Source organism: Esox lucius, chromosome 7 (genome assembly GCF_011004845.1).
Source record: "Esox lucius isolate fEsoLuc1 chromosome 7, fEsoLuc1.pri, whole genome shotgun sequence".
NCBI lineage: Eukaryota > Metazoa > Chordata > Actinopteri > Esociformes > Esocidae > Esox > Esox lucius.
In genome coordinates this window covers 36,970,405-36,996,174 of record NC_047575.1, presented here as the reverse complement: position 1 = coordinate 36,996,174, position 25,770 = coordinate 36,970,405, and the positions used below count along the sequence as shown (strand labels likewise).

At 40.9% G+C, this 25,770-nt stretch overlaps 1 protein-coding gene across 1 annotated transcript; it reads right to left on the bottom strand.

Moving 5' to 3' along the window:
* Positions 1 to 145: 145 nt before the first annotated feature.
* Positions 146 to 25,328, bottom strand: gemin5 (gem (nuclear organelle) associated protein 5). Its single transcript, XM_010870969.3, has 28 exons — positions 25,054 to 25,328; positions 24,795 to 24,949; positions 22,681 to 22,862; positions 21,562 to 21,713; positions 20,811 to 20,912; positions 20,544 to 20,676; positions 19,530 to 19,695; positions 19,172 to 19,384; positions 18,991 to 19,076; positions 18,778 to 18,860; positions 15,896 to 16,032; positions 11,641 to 11,714; positions 10,819 to 11,000; positions 9,863 to 10,002; positions 8,956 to 9,127; positions 8,606 to 8,824; positions 7,246 to 7,353; positions 6,955 to 7,077; positions 6,584 to 6,679; positions 6,232 to 6,369; positions 5,884 to 6,031; positions 5,548 to 5,667; positions 3,222 to 3,432; positions 2,607 to 2,864; positions 2,340 to 2,502; positions 714 to 1,188; positions 501 to 585; positions 146 to 411 (listed from the first exon to the last, which is right to left on the bottom strand). The coding sequence occupies exons 1-28, from the start codon at positions 25,214 to 25,216 to the stop codon at positions 247 to 249; spliced, it is 4,449 nt and encodes a 1,482-aa protein (XP_010869271.2). The 5' UTR covers positions 25,217 to 25,328; the 3' UTR covers positions 146 to 246.
* Positions 25,329 to 25,770: the final 442 nt, after the last annotated feature.

The following is a 25,770-nucleotide window of genomic DNA, read 5'->3' as shown; positions in this document are numbered from 1 at the left end:
GAAACTGAAATCTAGATATCAATAGGAAGATATTTCTTGATTACCATTTTTTTGTGCCAATCTTTACCGAGGGTGCCAGGTATTCTGGAAGGCACTGTATTTGATGGCTGGTGTTCAGAAATCCTAATCCAATGTAGGTCAGAGATTGCCCTTTATTGAAAAGTTTATTGATTTACAAATTATACACTTGCCATTCTGGCTAAGTGTAATTACACTTAACAAAAACAAGACTAAAGAAAATAGAAATTAAGATAGGAATCGCTTGGAGGCTTTGCAGAGAGAGCTGGTAGTTCCAAACTTGCGGAGCAAGGCCATTGCTTCTTCCTGCAGATGATCAGGAACAAGAGCAGAACTCTTACTCAAATACAGCAGAACTAAGCAGCCTTCCAAAACATCTGGGTATGGATATTTCTGAAATGGGAGAGAAAAAATATTAACAAAATAAAGTATGGTGGCAGGACAAAAAGAGAGTAAATGTTTTAAGTATGAGAGCCTTTTACTTTGACATGGTCTGGAATGTGAGCAAGCTCTTTGTGGTGCTCAGAAACCATGGCAATCAAAGAAGGTAGGGATTCAGTGTCATGTCTGAAAAACAAAGATTACACAAAGAGTAATATTAGCAAACATCTCTAACTCTGTAGCTAGTAGTTGCACTTCCCCTGAGCTAAAAAGCTAACCAATGTACAAATACAATGAACAAAAATATACTTTACCCTTGTCCTGCATCACTGGACTCTTGGCTGCCTGTGGGAGTGGAACCCTCTGCCGAGGAGGTCTTTTCAGTCTGTTCCTCACAAGATATTGTTTCAGCCTCCTGGGTTTGGCTGTGCTGGTGAACCATGGAGGCCAGTCTCTCCTGGATCTCTGTTATAGCCTTCTGAGTGGCCTGGCAGGTTGCATGTGGCTCAGACAGCAAGAGCTGGCAAGTGCTCACACTCAATCTGGTATCAGCATCTCCTTCTGAGGTGTCAGATGCGTGGCTGGTTGATTTGTTGCGGTTCTCGCTGGGTGAATGCAGCCCATTAGTCAAGTTAGCCTGTGCTCCTGCCGTGGCCTTAGTGCTACAGTTCCACCATGTGTGGTAGAGGTCTTGGTAACACACAAATGCCTCCAGGCTCTGTGCTGCAGCTAAGGCATTCCCATCCAAGGGCTCCAACATCTTTTTGTATTGTGAGATGGACTCAATACCTAGCAACATATAATGAATATGAGATGCTGTCACATGTGGCCTGAAGGATCTCCACCGCTGCTCAGATTGCCCTTTTGTCATCGGTCTGTGCAGTTTTGGGGTCACCAGTTACAAATGTAATGACATTTAAATTAAATTCACTCTAACACAACACAATCTGGAGAGAGTGAAGGGGTCTGAATGCTTTCCAAAGCCACTGTATATTTTATAACTATACACCAGGTGCAACGAATCCAGAATGCAGATTTTCTGAGAGCCATGGCATGAAATTGTACATCACTTTTTACTGTTCTAATTAATTGGTAACCAGATAATATCATTAAAGCATCTACAGTTCCAGAAAAAATTAAGAGACCATTGCACCTTTTTCTTTTCTTTTTCAAAAAAGTCGAAAAAGGAAGGTTTTGAGTGAAACCTTCCTTTTCAACTTTTTTGGAAAGGAAAGAAAAAGGTGCAATGGTCTCTTAATTTTTTCTGGAACTGTATATACCATGGCTAAGTGCTTTGTCCAGGCACTCTACGATGTGTCATGTATAAGAGCAGCTCTTAGCCATTGTATATTGACCATATACACCACAGTCTCTCCTGCCTTACTGCTTAATTATAACCCAGGTGGTTCAAATCCTGAATGCTGGGGAATGAGAACATATACTGTGGGTAAGACATTGCATAATTTTCACTGTTCTAATTGCATTGTTTACAAGACTAGTTTACAAGAGCAATAAGGCATCTAAAGAGCTTAATGCTTGATTATAAACTGTGTTGTTTAAACTCAGTGCTGATAGGCTGAAAGCTGGGAAACAGACTGTATGCAAGAACAGCCCTTCACTTTGGTATGTTGGCCATATGCCACTAACCCTAACCTGCATGCCGTATGACTCATAAACAAACTTGTTGGCTTGAGCCCAGACTGCTAATCAGCTGAAAGCTGTAGTATATCAGACCAAATACCATGTGTTTTTACTGTTCTAATAAGTTGACAGCTAGTTTATAATAGCAATAACAAATAGCTGCATCCAGAAGAGGCCTTAGCAGTGGTATTCTGGCCATATACCACACTCCCTCATGCCTGATTACTTAAGTATACGTGTAGTCCTTCACAAGGGAGAATATTTTTGACCTTTTTAAATGTTTACATTACTTTCATCACCTTGAGGAAACAGCAGCTTGCACGTCTGTGACATCAGAGAGAAATGTCCCGCTGTACTCGCTCTGGCCACGCCATGCAGAAGCTCCTCCAGGGCCGATCCCCAGTCACCTAACAGCCAGCTCACAGTGCTCAGGGTCACGTCAAGGGACAGATGGCTCAGAAGCTGAAGGGGGACGAGTGCCATTACAGTGGATCCATATGCATAAGACATGCAGTTAACATTATCCACCAGAGCGGCCCACGGACGACTCGCTGGCGTCTCCCTACCTGTTTCACTGGAACATTGGGTGCAGTCTGAGGACTGTCTAAGGCCTTCAGTTGTTGGTAAAGAGCTTTGAGCTTCTCTTGGTCGCTGGAAGACAAACCAAACTCCCTCTCCCACACATCCCTAAGGGTCACCAGGAAGCTATCCTGGTTCTTGCATGAGGCAGACCAGGGATGACAGGAGGTACAGGACCAATTCACTACTGTACCCATTAGACTCACAGTGAGTAGCTCAATGGTGCAGAAGTGTAACTGGTGGACCTATAGCAGGACAGAATGGATAGGGTGCTTATTATTATTTTTTCATAGTTATTTAAAAGGGGCAAACATTTTTTTACTGTACTACTGGCATAAAAATCAAGCAGAAATGACCTGTAAAGTTCATGTTTCAAATAGTGACTGACATCAGTTTACATTGACTTGTAATCTCCTCTCCACCTCACGTTAGACAATCGCAGTACTGTCCTTCCAACCCGAAACCACCCCGGACTAGCTATTACTACACCGTTCTTGTTCGGTAAGAGGAGACAAGTCATGTTATTATTTAGAGGCAGGGATCTACTCAGGGCCCTGTGAATTTCTCATTCTTACAGTGTTTTATTGACATAGGCAACTAACCAATAGGCTCTCCTGTGCACTGAGGAGTTGCTGTGCTCCCAGCCAATCCTGAGAGGATGCCAGGTCTTTGGCACATCTTAGGTAGAGGGAGTGGGACAGGTCACTTTCACCTGTGATCTTCGCCAGACTGGCTGCCGTCTTCAGTGAGACAGGGTCATTTTTCTTAGCGATGACTTTGACAGCATCAAAGCCGGAGTCCACAGCAAGATAACTGGGAAATAAATACAAAGCACATTCATTCATATCAAATCAGCTATTGAGAGGAATTAATCTACAGAAAAGGCACAGAGCAGACAGAGCAGTTTAATTAAGAATCAAAATCATCTTTAATTTAGCAAAGAAGGTACTGTACATACGGACACTGGTTAACCTTTGCATATAATGCTTTAACTTTAAAACTTCCTAACTACAGTAATGCAAAAATAAATAGGAAATAAGAAATTATCAAATGCCCCCTCAAGACTGGTTAGTCTTAAAGACACCACAGGTTTATTCAGAGTTAGGGGAAGCTTTCCTCTGCAATTCCATTTACTCGTGGAATGTTTTGCTGCCTATAGGGCAATTTAAATACCTGATACGTTACTGTTCTGTTGTTGAATGTGAATTTTCAACACCAACAAGGCTTTCATAATTGTGTTTTAATATTCATGTTTTTCTTTTTTTAATTGCTGTAACACAGGTTTCAGTCTGACTGTATAAAGGTTAAATAATTTTAAAAATTGCCAAAAACAGCTATTCCTTCAATCAAAATATGTTTGTACCAGGGACCTTCCTTTTGGGACTGCTTGCGTCCCAAAAAATATTGACAAAGATAGTGACGCTATCCTATAAATTCAATATTTTTTTGGAGGAGGAGCTGAGGCAGGGGTACTGTGTTGAGGCAGGGGTACTGTGTTGAGGCAGGGGTACTGTGTTGAGGCAGGGGTACTGTGTTGAGGCAGGGGTACTGTGTTGCACCACACAACTACTTACACAGTCCTTGTCAATAATCCCTTCTTTAACAAGCGTAACTCCACACGAGAAGAGCTCACCAAGACAAAGAAATATCAGAGCTAATAAGAGCTAATCACATATTATTTAGCACTTGGCTGCGAACCAGTCCAGTGAGTGCTGAAGGTCACAGACCGTTGATGCCATCAGGACCACATCATCCGCAAAAAGCAGCGATGAGATCCCCAGCCCGACTACGCCTCGATATCCTGTCCATAAAAGTTACAAACAGGATTGGTGACAAAGCGCAGCCCTGACGGAGGCCAACCCCCACCTGGAACGAGTCCGACTTACTACCGAGAACCCGAACACAGCTCTCACGTTGGACGTACAGGGATTGAATAGCCCTCAGAAGGGACCTCCTCACCCCGTACTCCCACAGCACCTCCCACAGTATCTCCCGGGGAACCCGGTCATACGCCTTCTCCAGATCCACAAAACACATGTAGACTGGATCCTTGCAAGAGTTCGACCATGGTTCTCAGCAGGAAACCGATGGAGTGCCTCCTCCGGGTAGGGAATGAGGCGTTACCCCAAGTGAAGGAGTTCAAGTATTTCAGGGTCTTTTTCGCAAGTGAGGGGACAATGGAGCGGGAGATTGGCCAGAGAACAGGAGCAGCGGGGGGGGGGGGGGCGGTATTGCATTCGCTTTAGCTCACCGTTGTGACGAAAAGAGAGCTGAGCCGGAAGGCAAAGCTCTCAATATACCGGTCAATTTTCCTTCCTACCCTCACCTATGGTCATGAAGGCTGGGTCATTACCGAAAGAACAAGATCGCGAGTACAAGCGGCTGAAATGGGTTTTCTCAGAAGGGTGGCTGGCTTCTCCCTTAGAGATAGCCATCCGCGAGGAACTCTGAGTAGAGCCGCTGCTCCTTTGCGTCAAAAGGAGCCAGTTGAGGTGGTTCGGGCATCTGTTAAGGATGCCCCCAGGACGTCTCCCTAGGGAGGTGTTCCAGGCACGTCCAGCGGGGAGGAGACCTCGGGGTAGGCCCAGGACTAGGTGGAGAGATTATATTTCGACACTGGCCTGGGAACGCCTCGGGATCCCCCAGTCAGAGCTGGCAAATGTGGCTTGGGAAAGGGAAGTTTGGGGTCCCCTGCTGGAGCTGCTCTCCCCGCGACCCAATACCGGATAAGTGGATGAAGATGAGATTGTGTAGCCCAAGCTAACAGACAGTGAAATGAATAGCAGTCTTTACATGCCAACCACTAAATAGCAGACATCAGCGGATAACAGCATAAAACCTGTTCCATGAAGAGTACTTCAATGGGATTTCTCACTCGGGCCAGTGGACCTGGGTTTGAAAAAAGCTGTTTTACAGTGTGTTATTTACCATTTAGCTGCAGTAGACAAATGGCCATCTTTTTCCAGCACGGCTGCCCAGGTTGTGTAGAGCTCCTTGAGCACAGGATCGTCTTGCTGCAGCCTAGCCTTTGCCAGGGCTATAGCCTCCCTGAGAACAGGTAGGCAACTTTGTCACATATTACAGCAATCACTTTCACTGATGTCAGTTACAGATAACAATCCAAAGTCATATCACAATGTAGAAGGGAATTCCTCAAGTTGCTCTTCCCACAACAATTTGCAATATTTAGGTAAAATGTCATGGATATAATAAACAGACTGCTCCTGTGCGAGACAGAGAGCAAGCGTGTGTCTGTTTAATAACCTGTAGAGCTGGTGGGACTTTAGGAGATCTATGGCTTCGTATATGTGGTTGATGGAAAGGAGATGAGAAGCAGCCTTGAGGAACTGCTCCTGAAGGCACAGCTGCTTCACATAGGCCTCTACTGTCCTCAGCCACACCTGGTAACCAGCTAAAATGGTTTTACAAATACAAATTTCATACTTGAATGAAACACACAACATTGTTAAAGAGAAAGAACAACCAGTTATAAATCTTAGACCAACTCATTGGCAATTCTAGTTTGATCAATCAGGACAACTTAATATATCATAAACAGGTATTCTAGAATGAGGAAAATAAAGAAAAAACTAAACCATGAGTGCTTCTCACCCATTGGTGCAACAGAAAGAAGGTGATCACTCAGCTCTCCTTTCTCTGTGGCCACCTGAAGAGCTCCAGCGATGTCACCTTTCCACATTCTCAGGTACATTACAGACTCATAGTGGCCTGACTCCACATGGGCCTGCTCTGAAGGACCAAAAGTTTCAGCAAAATGAGGACATGGATAACCTTTTCCATTTTTATAACAGAGTTTTACATATTTCTTAATTTATAAAATGTGTCTTGTGGAGGCATTATACAAAGTGTGTAAGGATTAGGAAAGAAAATGTGTGAATCTTTTTTTTATGTTTGCATATTAACACCAAGTGCATATTATATAACATTATAAAAAAGCTCTAACCCTCCTCATGGAACATCTTATATAAGGCATCACGGTCTGCAAAGAGGCCTAGTTGAATGTGATCACCCAGGCCTGGGACAAAGTGGGCTGGAGGAGCTTAAGAGGGGAGAAAACATGTTCAGATGTTAAACGCTTCTCTTTGATGAAGTTACAGTTTACCTCAAATAAGTAATGCCTGGGCCGTGTGTGTTGAGAGTCTTATGGTGACTTCATTAAGGATAAATGCTTATGCTTTTTTCTATGCTGGATCCCATGAACACTTAATCATGGAATAGCAGTCGAGTAATCGTTGATTGTAAAAACGGTCAAAGATGTGGCCACCAGCTATGTCTTGTGATATAACGCAACTGAGAATGGATTGACAATCTCACCATCAGAGTGCCTGACTGTGGCTAGCTTTAGACAGTCCTGCTGGAGGTCTTCTCTGGGCCGGTGGTCCATGGATGTACTGAGGGGCATCATTGAGCGAGGCTTTCGCTTCTTTAGAGACAACTCTAGAAGAAACAACAATACCAGGAGTTGTAGTGGATACAGACTGACCATGCAGACTTGTAACGGAGTGTTAGCTGACAAATGGCTTCGGTTTACTGGTCAGGGAACATCAAGGGCTTTAAGAACAATTATGGTCTTCCTGACTATGTTGATAGGACCCAGCAACATACCTGGTTTTTCCACCTTTTTCATTTCTTTCTTTAAAATCTGTAATGATTTTCCTCCATTTTGCACTCTCTCTAACACAGGTTTGTCCACCTGATAACTGGATGAAGAGTCTGAAAGGAAACAAGGCGACTGTTAACATGTTCCAAAAAAAGTTTGGCGTAACCTTACAATAACATTGAGCATGAATTAAAAACTTCCCAATTGAACATTTTTATTTCCAACATTACAGAACCAATTTCATTTTCTAAATTAAAATACGTTTCTTTAGCCATTTCAGGGTGCTACTGGTGTGTAGCAGCGGTCAACCCACTGTGCAAAATGATGTCTGCTGAAAACTATCTTGCAAATATTCCCCAATTACACAAAAAAAGCACCCTGTGACAGGTTTCTCAGAAGAATTGTAAACAGAAGTCAGTATTATTGCATTAACAGTATGTATGGTGCTAACAAGAGCCTACTCTTTAAAAGCTTTGGGAAACCAGGCTAGGGGCTGGTTCCAGAAGAAACACTTGTTGTGGAATGGCCAGGGAAATGTGAAAAGGGGGATCCTGAAGAAAATGTGGATATAATTAGATCGAAGAGAATAAAGAACAATTTGAATCTGAATCAGTGGAGGTTATGTAAAGACAGGCCTAAATGAATGCTGTTATTTATGCTAGTAATACAGTATAAATCTTACATAAGGCCAATTGATACGGGATGCAGAATCTTGCTGGTAGGGATGATCAGGATCGAATTTTGTTAAAATTTAAGGAAGAATGGATGGAGCAAAATACAGGGAAATTATGCAAGAAAAACTGCTTTAGTCTGATAAACAAAACAGAGGCATCTAAAGAAATGCACCTTTCAGCAGGACAAAATATTCCAAGCACGAGGCCAAGGCAACATCAGAGTGACTTTTAGTGTCCAGGTCCTTATATCAATCCCATTGAATATCTACAGCAATATTTGGTTTGTTCAACCAACCTGAAAAATCTGGAGCAAACCTGTCAAAATGAGTGGGCCAAAATCACTTGGACATTGTGCAAAGTTCGAACATATAAAAAGCTGCTTTTGCGTCAAAACGTGGCTCTACCATATTAATGTGTGGGAGTTGAATACGTATGCAAGCATCATATTTTCATTTGACAGTATTCTTACAAATATTTCTGAACGTCAAAATATGCATGATACCATATTTGAAATACAGCAATATGATATGTGCTGATCCTTGACGGTGTCTGCAACATGTGTACATAATGTGGTTACAGTACAAACAGCAATGCTGTTTTAGATACTACATTGAAAGAAGTGTTTTGCACGACCTTTTGCTGAATTGAGAGAGACAATGCAGTAATAGACTGGAAATGTCCAAAGTGCTACCTGTCACTGAAGAGACGCTATTGGTCTTGTTTCCCTCTTCAATATCATCATCATCCTCATTGTCAGACGGTCCATCACCTGGTGCCAGGGATACACCTCTTCTATCCTCTGTTCCATTCAGAGGCAAGCCCTCCTCCACCTTCAGTCCCACATTCCCGGTTGTTCCTTTCTTTTTCTTCTTGGCCTTGACCTTCAACTTCTGGTCAACATTTTTTTTTGCTGATGAAAAAAATAAAATAATAATGGGTGCATATTTGTATCATCAGCACAACGTTTGACTGTTATAGTTCTTTAAAATCACATGCACTCAAATTCTGAAATGTTCCACAGCCACGCTCTATGTTTTCTACCTTTGGGGGGCTTTGAAAACTTCTGTTTGGACACGGCCCACTCATGCACAGTAAAGTCATCAGCTCCGGTCCAGACCAGATCAGGGTCGACAGGTGACCACTGGACACACAGCAGGCGGCCCCGGTGGCCCCTGTAGTTGCACAAAGCCTCCTCCTTTTGGACATCCCACACCTGGGCACCACACAACGAACAGCAGAACATTTTAATAGCATGTGAAAAGGGTATAGTATCAAGAAATGAAGCCAAAAAGGTGCCATTGTTTTTTTCCGAAAACATGGGGGGAAAAAAATCCATAGTTCAGTCCATGTGTATTTGGACAGTAACAAAAATAGACTGTCAGCTTTAATATGTTTTGTTTTCTATAATCAGATGAACCGTTGGAAATAAACAGCACATATTGTACATAGTATCTCTGTATAAAGAGATCAAAGTATTTGGAAAATGGGCTTCAAAGCCATGTCTCATTAGGAAGTTTACATGTTTGGCATTCTTTGGTCATTCTTACTAGAGGTCTTCCTAAGCGGGTTTTTTGCTCAACCGGTCTCCCTAAACAGGTATTTTCTATTGCGGAGCTCAACAGTGCCTTCTTTTTTTTTTATAAACAGTTGATTTATGTTTAGTCTATGTTTTGGATTAATTCAAATTAATTATGTTATTTAAACTAACAGTTCTTTGGTCCTCCTTTTTGTGCATGCACAAAATCACAAACAAACATCTTTGAAGCCAATAGGCCAAATACCTTTGGTACCCTAAAAGGGGGGGTGCTCAGAACGTGCTGTAATTTCTAATTCATCGGATTCAGATAACAATAACCTCAAAATAAAGCTGACTGACCCCATAAAGTCTGATTTTAGCTTTAAATGTTCACAGAATGCTGGTTCTGTGATGTGGATATATGGGACTGACCTGTGCTGTACCATCATAACACACTGTGACCAGTCGCCCGTCGTGGTGGGGACTCCACGCCAAGCTGGTGATCTTGGCTGTGTGACCCGCCAGGCTCCGATATGCCTCGGTCATCACAATGGGACATACTGGAGGGGACTCTGAGCACAGGGAAACGGTTGTCAAGTTATGAATAGATAACATCTCATGAGAACTTTAGCTTTACGTTATATCATTCCCGAAAGCGCTCTCTGGTGACCAATTGCTGCCTCTGCACCTCTACTTGCCCTAACTGCATATTGTTTAAATATACACACTTTGGGGAAACATATTTCTATAATGATTTTGCATTTTTTCATTGATTTCATCTTTTGAATAATTTAATTTGTCTACTGATTTAATTTCTTCAGTTGGGTTTGGAAAAAGAAGGGTTAATAATGAACAGAAAAGTATATACATACAGCCAGCTGAATATTCAGGTCTCCAAACAAAAAAATCAATTAAGGAGCCATTGGCTCCTATAGGGGGAAAAAACAGGTGCCAAATATTTTTTTATAAGAGCCACATAACAATGTGTTCATTAGTTCATTACTTTTAGTCACCCTGTTGTGAGCAATTTGTGCCTGTCTCTCCTCTTCTTACAGTTTCAGCATTTTCATCTTGTGAATGTTCTGGAAACTGAAGCTTATTTGGGAACTGAATGTCACTTACGACTTAAGAACTATATCCAGTCAAAAAAAATAAAAAAAGGAGCAGCAATCTATTTGTAAAGAGGGTGTGTACGTGGGTGTGTTTAGATGTGGGTTTAGTTGTTGTATTGGCTATAAAAAGTGGGTTTAAGTTAACCAAATAAATTGTTCCGCAAGAAAAACAAGATTTGGCCCAAGCATACACCCCGGGGCAGTGGAATTCAAATCTTGGAGTAGAACTTGCTTCAAGGGCCAGATCTGAATACCACGGCCCTAGAGGAACCGCACCTATGACAGTGCGGATGTCGTGGACATAGACCACAGCGTTGCTGGAGCCAGACGCCAGGAGGTACTGCAGCTCAGGCTGGGAGCCATGGTCATGGTGCCAGCGCAGCACGTTGATGATCTTATGATGCTGCTGGATGGTACACAGCAGCTTGAGGTTCGGGGCCTGGTACACCTCAATGGACCTTTAATAGAAACATTTAAGGCCAATTAAAAAGACTCATTTATGTCCAAGTTAAAGAGCACACGTCCGCTTTCATTTTAATATAAGAGCTGTGTTACTATCCCATGAGACGAACTCAATACGTTGCTTACAGAAAAGGGAATCAAAACAAAGCGACAATTGTTTTCTTGTTTTTTTCCCCCCGATCACTTTTAAATAGGATAATGTCTCCACGACAACTCTGACAGAATCGTTTTTGCATTCATCTGCTTATTGGCAAAAAAGTTAACAAAAACATTTACTCTATTTTATTACCCCGTTTTTCTCTACAACTTTGTGATATTCAGTTCGTGATTAAGGCCCTGCCTCAATGCAGCAAATACCTGCGGTCAACTTTGAGATGCTCCAAAGCACATTCCATGAATTAACTGTTCAAGTACAACGACGCAAGAACCAGAGGAGCATCAGATGTTTCGACATTGAATGTCCCATAGACCTGGGTGTTTCTACAATGAAGCAGGGCTTTAATTACAAATTGTATAGCACCTAATTCAGGAGAAAATGGGGGTTAGGGTTTTATTTATTATTTGTACTTCTGTAAAATTTGAGAATTGGTCAGGGGAGTGAACACGTTTTCATGGCACTTTATAATGTTGACTCACCCATCCTCATTGCCAATGGCCAGAAATTTTCCATCTGGTTTCCAGCTGAGATCTGTGTGGGGTGACAGCTTGTGCTGTAAAAAAGAAAAAGTGACCTTCAAACCCTGTGCATAATGCCACAACTGGGTGAAATGCTTACGCTATGTAGAACAGGGGTTCTCAGACTAAAGGGACCACACTTGATTTGAGGGGTAAAATGTGACAAAATAATTCATAATCTGTGATTTGTAATTGTACACCAGGTGGACAAAATAACAAAAACAACACATGGAAATGGCCTGTTACTTTGAAGTGACTGAATCACAATTATAAATACACAGGTCACATGAGGTTGATTGCCTAAGAGCAGTACTGTACATATGTCAGGCATAAAAAAAGCCTGAAAATTATAAATTTTGTGAGTTTTCAAAGTAATGAGACAAATAACAGTTCCAAAGAGGGTAAGTACATCGGTCACAAAAAACGCTAAATAATTTATATTCAATAATGTGTCAATGGGAATCAAGACAGCATTTGCTGAACATCGTCATAATGCATTGGCAAAGCCCCTGAAATGACCACAGAATTGAATCACAACCTTTGCGAACAAGTTTCAACAAAAACTGTACGTTGTGAACCTCACAAATCTGGATTTTATGGCAGGTCTGCCATTCGGAAACCACTTGTATCCAAGGACCAAAAACCTGTACCCCTGAGCAATGGAAATGTTATATTGTCTGATAAGTCATCTTTCACACCATTTCCTACATCTGGATAAGTTTACATTTGGAGAAAGCTAATCATCAGCCCACAGTGTCTGCTGCCAACTGTTAAATATGGTGGGGGATCCATAATAGTATGGACAGCCATCTTATGGGAGTCATTGGGTATGATAATTGGTCTGCATGTTTGTATTAAAAATATATATTAAAAAAATAAATAATATATATTTTTAATACAAACGTGCAGACCAATTATCAAACCCAATGACTCCCATCAGATGGCTGCCCATACAATTATGGATCCGCCACCATGTTTATGTTTGTTTATGTTTATTTATTTATTTATATATAATCCTTCTGGAAAGCGCCAATCTATATATATTTATATATACAGGTGCTGGTCATATAATTAGAATATCATCAAAAAGTTGATTTCAGTAATTCCATTCAAAAAGTGAAACTTGTATAATGTATCCATTCATTCAACACAGATGATATATTTCAAGTGTGTATTTATCTTAATTTTGATGATTATAACTGACAACTAATGAAAACCCCAAATTCAGTATCTCAGAAAATGTGAATATTGTGAAAAGGTTCAATATTGAAGACACCTGGTGCCACACTAATCAGCTAATTAACTCAAAACACCTGCAAAGGCCTTTAAATGGTCTCTCAGTCCAGTTCTGTAGGCTACACAATCATGGGGATGACTGCTGACTTGACAGCTGTCCAAAGGCAACCATTTGTGTCAAAAGTCATTGCTAAAGAGGCTGGCTGTTCACAGAGCTCTGTGTCCAAGCACATTAATAGAGAGGCGAAGGGAGGGAAAAGAAGCGGTAGAAAAAAAAAGTGTACAAGCAATAGGGATAACTGCACCCTGGAGAGGATTGTGAAACAAAACCCATTCAAAAATGTGGGGGAGATTCACAAAGAGTGGACTGCAGCTGGATTCAGTGCTTTAAGAACCACCACGCACAGACGTATGCAAGACATGGGTTTCAGCTGTCGCATTCATTGTGTCAAGTCACTCTTGAACAAGACAAAGAGTGGACTGCTGCGGAGTGGTCCAAAGTTATGTTCTCTGATGAAAGTAAATTTAGCATTTCCTTTGGAAATCAAGGTCCCAGAGTCTGGAGGAAGAGAGGAGAGGCACAGAATCCACGTTGCTTAAAGTCCAGTGTAAGGTTTCCACAGTCAGTGATGGTTTGGGGTGCCATGTCATCTGCTGGTGTTGGTCCACTGTGTTTTCTGAGGTCCAAGGTCAACGCAGCCATCTACCAGGAAGTTTTAGAGCACTTCATGCTTCCTGCTGCTGACCAACTTTATAGAGATGCAGATTTCATTTTCCAACAGGACTTGGCACCTGTACACAGTGCCAAAGCTACCAGTACCTGGTATAGGGACCATGGTATCCCTGTTCTTAATTGGCCAAGAAACTCGCCTGACCTTAACTCTATAGAAAATCTATGGGGTATTGTGAAGAGGAAGATGCGATACGCCAGACCCAACAATGCAGAAGAGCTGAAAGCAACTATGAGAGCAACCTGGGCTCTCATAACACCTGAGCAGTGCCACAGACTGATCGACTCCATGCCACGCCGCATTGCTGCAGTAAACAACACATGGAGCCCCAGGCAAAAGGAGCCCCAACTAAGTATTGAGTGCTGTACATGCTCATACTTTTCATGTTCAAACTTTTCAGTTGGCCAACATTGTATTGATCTTAAGTAATATTCTAATTTTCAGAGACACTGAATTTGGGATTTTCATTAGTTGTCAGTTATAATCATCACAATTAAAATAAATAAACATTTGAAATACACTCACCTAAAGGATTATTAGGAACACCATAAATTGTAGCCCCTTTTTCCTATTTGTAGTGGAGATGAGTGGTACCCGGTGGGGTCTTCTGCTGCTGTAGCCCATCCGCTCAAGGTTGTGCGTGTTGTGGCTTCACAAATGCTTTGCTGCATACCTCAGTTGTAACGAGTGGTTATTTCAGTCAAAGTTGCTCTTCTATCAGCTTGAATGAGTCGGCCCATTCTCCTCTGACCTCTAGCATCAACAAGGCATTTTCGCCCACAGGACTGCCGTTTTCACACCATTTTTTGTAAACCCTAGAAATGGTTGTGCGTGGAAATCCCAGTAACTGAGCAGATTGTGAAATACTCAAACCGGCCCGTCTGGCACCAAAAACCATGCCACGCTCAAAATTGCTTAAATCACCTTTCTTTACCATTCTGACATTCAGTTTGGAGTTCAGGAGATTGTCTTGACCAGGACCACACCCCTAAATGCACTGAAGCAACTGCCATGTGATTGGTTGATTAGATAATTGCATTAATGAGAAATTGAACAGGTGTTCCTAATAATCCTTTAGGTGAGTGTATATCAGTCTGTGTGCAATGAATTAATATAATATACAAGTTTCACTTTTTGAATGGAATTACTGACATAAATCAACTTTTTGATGATGTCTTTTCTATCAAAACTTTCCTTTTCAACTTTTTCGAAAGGAAAGAAAAGTGCAGTTGTCTCTTAATTAAAAAATGAAATACAGTGCAATGTGCAAACAGAACACAAACAGTTTTATATAATCATAAAGTGTGGGCACTACCGGTTTGCTGAAATAATGCTGAAACTTACTATTCTCAACCATGGAGTACGGGCACATAGCTTGCCATTATGTTAGCCCAATCAAACTGCTGCTAAGAGCTGCTTGAATAAATTGGGAAAGTAGGATGTTTCTTAGCGTTTCCGTGTTACTCCGGGTATATTTATACTGGAGTGTCAGCTAGTGATGGGAACTTTGTGTCTTTTTACTGACTCAGATTTTTTTGTAATTCAATAAATTAATAAATAATGAATAAAATAGTGAATTAATGTAAAACAGTATTTGAAAATACCTCAAAATGTTATACTTTAACATGTTAATATTCACCTAGAATTGCAATAAGGAGTAATAAGGAAATGCAGGATGTTGCTGAAAATCTTCAAATAGCTGAAATATAGCCTGAACTGCACAGACAATATCCCTTTAATTTACAAAAGGTTGACTAGGGATGCATTTTGCTCACACATGGCATGATCCATCACATTAGTAATGTGGGGAATACTAAGTGTTGCTATTGTGAACGTTACGTTAACGCACCAAAGAATGCATTTGAGAAGAAAGATTTTTCATTTTAACTCACTCATGGAATGACGCCAAACTAATACAGAGGTCTATGAAAAGCAGACAAAGTTACATTGCTGGGCTACAAAGTTACATTGCTGGGCTACAAAGTGTCCTCCATCTTTCAATGTTTTTTCTTTTTGTGTCTTACATAGACCCAACAAATCAGTAATGAAATTCGTTGGCAACAATTTTTTGTTATCAACATTATTATATTTTACTGATTAGTTGTTGCAGCCCTAATATAAATGATCTAATCACTTTCTGCATAACATAACATCAATAATGATAGCACAAAAAAATCTTTCACTACAGCAAACCCAGGAACCCCTGATATAATGGTCTCTGCTGAAAATACATAAATGTCAGGCCTCACCTTGATGCTGTTTGTGTCCTTGATGAGCCTGTCAATGTCTGTGGCCTCTCCTGTCAGCTTCCAGGGGTCATGCTGTAGGATGAGGCCCTCTCCAGCACAGCTATACAGGCTGTACGATGGCCGGTCGCCTGCCCCACCTGGAGAAGGCAAAATGATAGTTAGATGGTGTTTTAGTCTTTAAGTGCATAAGTGTGGTTGAGGTAATCTGTAAGATTTTGTAAGGTTTTTATTTACAAAACTGGTGTTTTGCGGGTACTATTTAATGAAGCTACCAGTTGACGACCTATGAGGCGTCTGTTTCTCAAACCAGACACTGTAATGTACATTTCCTCTTGCTCATTTGTGCAACAAGGGCTCCCACTCCTCTTTCTCTTCTGGTTAGAGTCAGTTTGCACAGTTATGCAAAGGGAGTAGTACACAGCGTTCTACAAGATTTTCAGTTTCTTGGAAATTTCTCACATGGAATAGACTTCCTTTCTCAGAACAAGAATCAACTGGCGAGAAGAAAGTTCTTTGTTTCTGGCCATTTTGAGCCTGTATGTGAACCCACAATTACTGATGCTCCAGACACTCAACTAGTCTAAAGAAGACCAGTTTTATTGCTTCTTTAATCAGCACAATAGTTTTCTGCTGTGCTAACATAATTGCAAAAGGGTTTTCTAATGATCAAAATTACCATTATTAACAAACACATCATGCCATTGGAACATAGGACTGATGGTTGTTGATAATGGGCCTCTGTACGCTTATGAGGATATGCCATAAAAAAAATGTCCAGCAACAACAGTCATATACAACATTAACGTAATGTCTACACTGTATTTCTGATCAATGTGATGTTATTTTTATGGACATTTTTTTTTCCTCAAAAGCAAGAACATTTCTGTGACCCCAAAGTGACCCCCTGTCAAACAAACACATTATTTTGCTTTTACAGTTTCAAAACGACCAATATCAGTAACACACTTCTGTCAGAACCAAGAAACCAGTTAAATAACTCAGCAATAGAAACATCAGGACCACACCTATAAAGTAATTCGCACACTATTATGATATCCCTGTATAGTTCTTCTTTCTTTGAAATGTAAACTCATTCACTAACTAAGTAAAAGAGCTGCAACTCCTGATGAAAGCTAAAAAGGACTTCTCTTTCACCTCGGTTTGCTACCTTAAGGAATCTCAGCTGAAGAATCCATAACTGACGATGCGGTGGAAATAGCTGTCTTTCCAATCCAAGGCTGAACTAGTGTTTTCATGTCAACCAAAGTTGGTGCAGTGATGTCACTACAGTGGCTACATCCTGCTCTCCATACCTGAAATCTATTTTCATTAACTGCAAACATTCTGTTCAACTGGAAAATTCTCCTCAGTCATTTTAGCTTAAGCTTACATTTTCAGTCCAAAGCACAACAACTACTGGTGATCAAATCTCGGAGGTTAAAAGTTAGCAATCAGATTAGCCATAATAGGACATTTTAACCACACAAGTCTTCAACAAGATCCAACAAGTCATGATAGAATCCTGGACTACTTTCACAGCACTATTAAAGCAGCATAACATGCTACCATTCAAGCCCCCTTCGGAGCTCAGATCATTTGACGCTACAACTCCATGCTTACAGACAGAAAAGTAATTAAAAAATATCAACTGCACCCAGGGGTCTCAAGCAGAGACTCTTATGTGCTTTGGAGATGGTGCCCAGCCTATGCTTCATGGCATGTTCCTCAATGTGTTTGTTCACTTGCAAAACTGATGAATCAGCCTATACTCCAGAGTTTTATGTTCCGATAATGTATTCTGTGTTCTGTTTGTATATTGTTTTTGGCTGGCAGCACCATCCAACTCAAACCAACATTAAGTCAAATTCTCAGTGTGAAAATGTAAGCCACTTGGAATTATCCCTTTCAGCAGAAGCTATAGCTTTTGATCTAGAGAATGCATTTGGAAGCTGCATGCACAGTCATAGATTTCCAGAATGTTCTCTAAAAATGCCTGGAAGGTTTACTTAAGGACGATGGTGGCATCATAAGTTTCCTTTCACAATTTCACACTAGAATCCCTTATTTTTTATATTATTTTTAAACAAAATAATGTCAACAATATTTTTATGTTTACTGTTTGAAGAGAATTAGGTTAATGCTGGGAAATCGATAAACAGAGAAAAAATTATAATAATGCATAGCCTACCGTATACATCAAGAAACAAGTAGCAACACTGCCACGACAACTTCGCAAGCACTTATACAGCAGCGCGTCACATCTTCCAAGGCGGTGCAAATCTACATCAATCATCAGCGTACTACAAAGAGCCAGCCTTTAATGGCAATACACAACATAGCAACACCGGGTTACATTCCATAACGTACGTGACTTGTACACAAACACAAATGCACATCGTATAAAGTAAATTAGAGTGTTATTTGATAAAGTGGCGGTTGCAGAGTTAGAAAACACCAGTCGTAAAGATAATGCACATCTCAAATGCCTGCATGCCCCTCTGCAACACCAGCAGGAGGTGCCACACCAGTAAAATCAACAAATGGTATTTTTCTGGTTTAGAAACCATCAGCAGATCCATCACACAGGGGCAATTATGTTTTACTGCTTTAAAAAAACGGAATGACGGATACGGTAATCAAAATGTCATCTGCTGGTAGCTGGTAAAAATTAACTTTCCACCATCTTGATTTCCCAACGTATGGCTCAGGGAGAGAGATAAGCGTTTTCTGAACTCATTCAATTATGCAGTATATTACAAAAGCGTCAAGAGATGCTTCTGCTGACTCATGGCTTTGGCAAAACGCCCACTTTCAGAAGTTGCTGGGTAAGAGAGTGCACTGCATAAAGTACACACAATTAGATAAACTTAATAAGAGCTTACCAAATGACAGCGGTGGGACTGGGGGACCCCAGGCTAATGTGTACACAGTCTTTCTGTGGTATGTGCTGGATACATGAGGAGGCCTGGAACAACACAAAACACCATTCAATAACGTCATAATACAAAACACATACAATTATTTTGCTGAGAAATGATAATTACCAAAGGTAACATTTGATTAAACCGTCAACTTGTTTAAAAAGTTTCTCTTACTTGTTAGAAAAAACATCATAGATACCAACTTTGCCATCATCAGTTCCAAAAGCTAAGGATCCTTCTTTGGTTGGATGCCAGGATAACTGCAATGAGCAAATATTTGCACTAGCCATCTTCACTTCTACAATACAACAATAAAAAAAATAACTGGTAATAATATGCCCTAAGAATCTCTTACCGCTGTGACTTTGGACTTGATTCCCTGCCAGAAGGTCTTTGTGTCATATTTGTTCTGCATGGACAGGGTGCTCCACACACGGACCATGCTGTCTCCCACTCCCAAGGCCAGGCAGCCAGTCCCCACAGGAGAGAAGGTCAGGGCGTACACAAAGCCCCCCAGGGTGGGCAAGGTCCAGCAACAGTCCAATGACAATAGGTCCCAACATTTTATCTGTAACATAACACATGCCATCCCCCAAAAATCATGCACTAACTTCACATAAGTTCTCAAACTCACACGGTCCTCAAATTGAAAGTGTTGCAAACGAGAGTAAATTGCTTTAAAACTGCATTGAGTGAGATAAACCCTACATCACCTGTCTGTCCATGGAAGTGCTGATCAAGAGCTCTCTGTTGTCCAGAACACACACTGAGCTCATGTTAAACACAATCCTGCTGTGGTTCTGCCCTTCTGACGATGTTCCCAACAGGCACCACTTCTGCTTGCCTCCCTTGGTGAGGTCCCACAAGATCAGCTCACCCCTGCACAACAGTACATTTTGGGCAAAATGATTGATCAATAGACCAAGTATTAGCAAGTTGGCAACTAAATCATGTTCTTCACTAGGCCTGAATTGGCACAAGTACTGGTACCCATACCATACCGTACAGTACAGTATATGGGGCTCTTAAAGAATTGTGAACCCAAATGAAAACATTTTAAAATGAAATCTGATTGAGCTAGAATCTTTTTATTTTTTTTTCTGTTTAAAAGTGTGACTTTGGGAAGACCATAATCAAAAATATTATATAATTGTTGGTGTTTTGCCAACGGTTGTTTTTTGAGGCAAACTTAAGGAGGAACAGCTAGTTCTATAATGCTGAGTGGTGGTATTGATGAATCAACATTGTATAATCATCCAGCTTTGTCAAGATCTCTAGTTTGGCAGCATTTTGACATTCCAGTAAACTACAAAAATGACAGACAGTTTCTTAAAATGAAACATCAACTGTATTTTGCCGCTGCTTGATGACAGGAACCTACGAGGTTACTAACACCACAAACATGTTGACATCTATGCCGACATCACCCCAGTATCAATATCCACTGAGCAATACAGAAACGCAGAGAAACAAAACAACTTGGCCTTTGCAATGCTTTCAAGCAGCACGTAGCAGCAGTCCAATTCGGCTAAAGGAATTACAAGAGCAATGGGAGTGCAATAAACTAAAAACTGATCTCCAGTAACTGTTGACAATACAGCGCTGTATCAAAACCGTATTGAACTGTGACCTTAAAACCATAATACGTACCGTAAGATGTACTATTTACACCCCTACCCTTTACAATGAATCATACTACCCCTCAATTCTTTGGTCACAGTTATTACCCGAAACAGCTTGACACGACTTGGGTTGGCTTCCCCTTGGGCCAGTGCACACTGAGCCACAGTCTCTCCTTTACCGCCGGATCTACACCTATCCCTCTCCTCTTCAGGAATGGTAGTTTCATAGTCATCACACCTGAGGGGGGACATAATCATGTTGAACACCAAGAGATGGGGGGCTCCATAAGAGCATACAGGACCGACTCCATAGTAGAACGATGAGCACAAAAAACGATGGATGATTCAGACTGATAACTCCGCTCATCTCACCTTTGCCCTTAAGCATGCTCCAGATTCTTATTGTCTGGTCCTTGCTCCCAGATGCCAGATAGCATCCCTTCTCTGTGCCCTCGGTCACCTCACTGATCATTTCTGAAAAATATGTAAATCAAAGGGGAAACATTCACTCTATTGATTTTATTGGTTGACTGCACAAAAGCTGGGTTTCCATCCAACTGGCAATATATTTTCATGGAAGTACTACAATCTGCATGAAGAAAATGTTTATTTGCTCATCAGTGATGTTTCCACCAAACAAGCTTGCTGCTGTACATTTCGCTTATGTTTTCATGTACCAACAGCCCTTGAGTGGAACAGGGTTTAAGCCAGGTGATCCTAAATTAAATAATTAAATAGTAGTCAAACTTCAGGTGGCGAAGTCACCGCATTGCAGTATAACTGCAGGTAGGAGTTTATGTCATATTTTGGTGTGCACAGGAGTCTTGGACATGGCAGTGAAAATAGTCTTTGCACCATCCCGTGTTGGTTGTTGGACAAGATGCCTCTGGTCGTGCTATGAGGACACCTGTGGTAGGACAACCTCACCAAACCTGCTGGGGAGATTTTGCGAAGCAAGGCCGTAATTGCTAACTTGACGTCACATAAAGGTCAATAAGTCTTTATTTTGATGCCTTTAATTGCACGTCCCTCAACATTTCCTGTTATTGGCAGTCTTCTCATCGTGCCATTTTGTATTGACTGAATATGTTAAGTGGAATCAGCAGTCTCTTCCATTACCCACCTGTGTGATCGTCCAGCCTGTTGTAAAGCATTTCCTCATTGGGCACGGGTGCCCAGGCCAGGGCATGGATCTCATCATCGTGGCCACGGAAACGATGCACCACCTCGCCCTTCTTACTTATGTCAATCAGCACAATCATGCCATCTTTGTATCTAAGAAATAAAGAAATGTTCGGGATCATTGTCCTGCTGGAAGATTAATCTCCTCCCAAATCACAGAGCTCTAGCAGACATGAGCATGTTTTCTTAAAGAATTCCTCTGTACTTTACTGCATCCATTTCTGCCTCTATTGTGACAGGTTTTCTAGGCACTGATACAGAGAAACATCCCTATAGAATGATGCTGCTATCACCACGCTTCATGGTAGGGAGGGTGTTCTCAGGATTTGCTGTGTTAGGCTCTATTTTGGTCTCATCAGACCACATTGTTTTCTTTTCCATTCTCCCATAATGCAAAGTGTCTCTCAGCTCAGCTGACACGAGGGTTTGAGGAGAGTTTGTTCTAGTCAACGTTCTCAAAGATGTACAATTTGGACTTGCTCCTGTGGTCCAGAGGATATTTACATTAACATGACATAATTACATGAAGAGTTAATTCAAGGCAAACAACACATTCCCATGATATAACGAGCAAATATATGACAAACATATATGTGGTGAAATTGGTCGAGAGCTCTGACTGGCTAAGTACTAACTTACCTTTGTGTCAAACACAATCAAACATAGCTAATGTCAGCTTGTGAAACAGTTATAGAATTGTGAAATCGCTGAAGGTACATCAAGGGCTAAGGCAGAGGCTTTTGTAAATTGGACCGGCACCTCATATCACAATCAAATAAAGTCACTAGTAGCAAGTGCAACATTATGGATGTAGTTATATCGAGATTAAGACTGGTCTGAGAATTGAACCCTGAGGAACACCCGTTTCAACCAAAAGTCATGTCTGTTCATTAGGATTAGTGGATTCACAAGAGTCAAAGGCTTTGGCCAGGTCAATAAAAACAGCCACACAATACTGCTTGCTGTTTATAGCAGTTATGATGTCATATAGAGCTCATTCCATAGATACATCAAATAAAAAGGTGTAACTCTTGGGCTAGCACCACCAGAGGTATCTTACCCCACAGCAATGTAGTGCCAGTTGTGAGGGGAGCAGGACAGGCAGAAGATATTCCTTGGTTCGGGGAAAAAGCTTTGAGATTCACCCGTGTTGTACCAGTGGCAGACCAGAATGCCTTTCTCATCCGCTGACACCACAAGGTTCTTCTCCTCAGGGGACCAATGGAGGGCTGTGATGGTGTTCTATTGGCAATAGAGCATACAAATACTTAAAGGGGGAACTGCAGTCACATGATCCATCCATTAAAATAGGGAAGCTGCTTCTAAAACACACGTTGAAAAAAATATTCTCACAGTCTCAGACTAATCAATACTGATATAATGGTTTCACAATGCACCTTGGTTGTAAAAACAAACAGTTCTCATACTATTGCCATTTTGTCATTCAAGGAATTGCATTAATATAAAGTCATGATTTGTTCTGATTTGTTCTAATCCAGTGGTTCCCAACCAGGGGGGTACTTGGTCTCTCCACAGGGGGTACTTGAAAACACTCATGACACCATAGGCTTACTAGTGAAATGTTGATGGTTACCCAATTTGCAAAGCATGTCAGAAAAAAGTGTCGGCCCAGGCGGGGAACACTTTGAACCTGACATTCCATCTCCGTGAGCATCATCCCACAGAATGTCAATCAAATGTATTTATAAAGCACTTTTTACATCAGCAGTTGTCACAAAATGATTTTACAAAACACCTGGCCTTTAACCCCAAAGAGCAAACAACAGTAGTGTTGAATTTAAGTGGATAGGAACATGCAGAGATCAATGTAAGTGAAAATACTGTATAGGCAAATTATATTATATCCCCTTTCATAAATAACACAGCCAGATACAATACATTTTCCAAGTTTTGTAATGACTCATGTTTATAGGTCAGCTAACGTTATTCACGCTGTCTTACACACCAGCAGCAAACAGAGTTACACTCATAGGCAACGTTGCGATTGACCAACTGTACGTTCATTGGTTAATTTGCTGGAGTGCATTGCAACACGGTTAATACTACTTATAATACATTTGGTTATAGTAATTGATTCTCTGCTAAGAAATTAACACCATTGTTTTAACTAATGTTGTTAATCAAACATATTTAATACATGAACAAATATTTAAAACATGAACAATTTAATTGCTAACACTATTAGCAATAGGCCTACACCATAATACATTGATATTTTTTGAGACGGTTCTCATACCATGAAAAACTCCTACCGTTATACCCCTAATCACCACTAATTACAATCCCAATCAAAATGAGTAGGCTAGACAATAGAACGCATATAAATTCACCCATTACTGTAAAACCTCCAAGAAATGCTGGCTGAGCTGGAACTCTGGCGCAAGGTCATAGCAAATGATTTGAAATGAACCTTCTATGGGGCTCTCGCGGCATGAGTGAAGCTTATAATTCTATTTGCCCAAAATTGCACCAACAAAGGTCTCCTTATTTTGCTACTATAATCTACTTTCATGACAAAACTTGCATATGATGGAAACACCTGCTCCATTACAATTACATCTGCCTTACAAGGAAGAAGAAAAAGAAGAAAAAAACACTACTTTCAGTCTAGGGATTTATGACTGAATTTCTGAGTGGTCAGTCATATTTTATTTCAAAGAGATTTTCTTGATTAAAATGACATTTTTGCCTTATAATTACACATTTGCCTTAGTAGACCTGCAGGCCTCTCCATAGGAAACCAATGGCTCAAAAAAGCCATGAAATAAGGCCTGTTTTTACTTTAAGACAACAGCAAGCAGAATGGACATAAACAAAATTATGAAACCTTTCTTCATTACAAACGCAATCAACTACATTTCACCTGGTAAGTATTGTTAAAAATGTAATCTGTCTAGCCTAAAATGAGGTCCCGATGTGTAAGATGTTATTTCGGGAAGGGGGTGTGCTGCTCTGTTTTTAACAGACTGGAATTCTATGTCACTCTAATTTTGTCTTCTAAACCAACGATTTGTTTGCAAACTGGAACTTTTGAGCTAGAACATTTCAGATGGATGACCATGTGCATCTTAAAATAACTGTCATTTTCCATTAACAAATGTATTGTATACCTCGAGACCGACAAGACGGATTCAACTCCACAGTGAATCTCACCTGGTGAACTTTATGCTCCTTTAATAGGACCTTCTCATTAGTGTCCCAAAATTTAACAGTCCCATCATCAGAGGAGCTGGCACAAATATGGCTTTGGCCGGGATGCTGGCAGAATGAGAAGCCAGAGACTCTCTCTCTGTGACCAACTAGTTCACCTGTAAGACATAAGTGAATAGGAATAAGACGTAAACATATAATTAAAAGAAGTTCAACGACTGACAACAAAATGGCTGATACAAGAGTAACTATGATACTTTACCAACAACTGTAGACGATGTTGCTGTAACGTCAATCAAGTAGATTATGTTTTTAGCTCCAAACCCCAATATACCCTGGTCATTCGTGTCACTACATCGCGAACAGTACCAGTTCGGAGAGGCTGGAAGAAGTCTTTCGTGCATTCTGAAAGGAGTGGTCGACATTCAGAAACGTAATGAACAGAAATTAATGTAACCTACAACGATGCACATGCCTACTTCAATTGCAGCTTTCACGTTGCATGATAAACACAGAATGAACAACGTAAGGTTCACCAAATTGTCGTAAAAACTACGGAAACTGCGAAGGCTTCAACCAGAGACAGTCCAAAAAGTGAGACGTCCCTTTCTACAATCCAAGACCCACCCCCATTTTCTATTGCCTCGCCCACTAAGGGTAGACCCAACGCTAGAGATGTCTGTGTTTTTTCTGGTCGGCTGGTGTAGTCTAGTCCTGCCTGGATCCAAAAATAATGTTTGGTTTTTATAGTTATTGTGTATTCTCATAATAAACGGTTTTTGGCTTATCCAGATGTGGTCCTCTTAAAACACAAGATTATTTTAATGATGACCCAGTATTATATGATTCCAGTCGGTTGCTCAGGAGGAATAAGAAAATTAAGTATTTAGTCACACCAAAATGCCAGATGCAACGGTTCAAGCCAGCATCTATGGAGATCTGAAAGGGTTTGATAAATAACATACTAGTCTAATTTCTA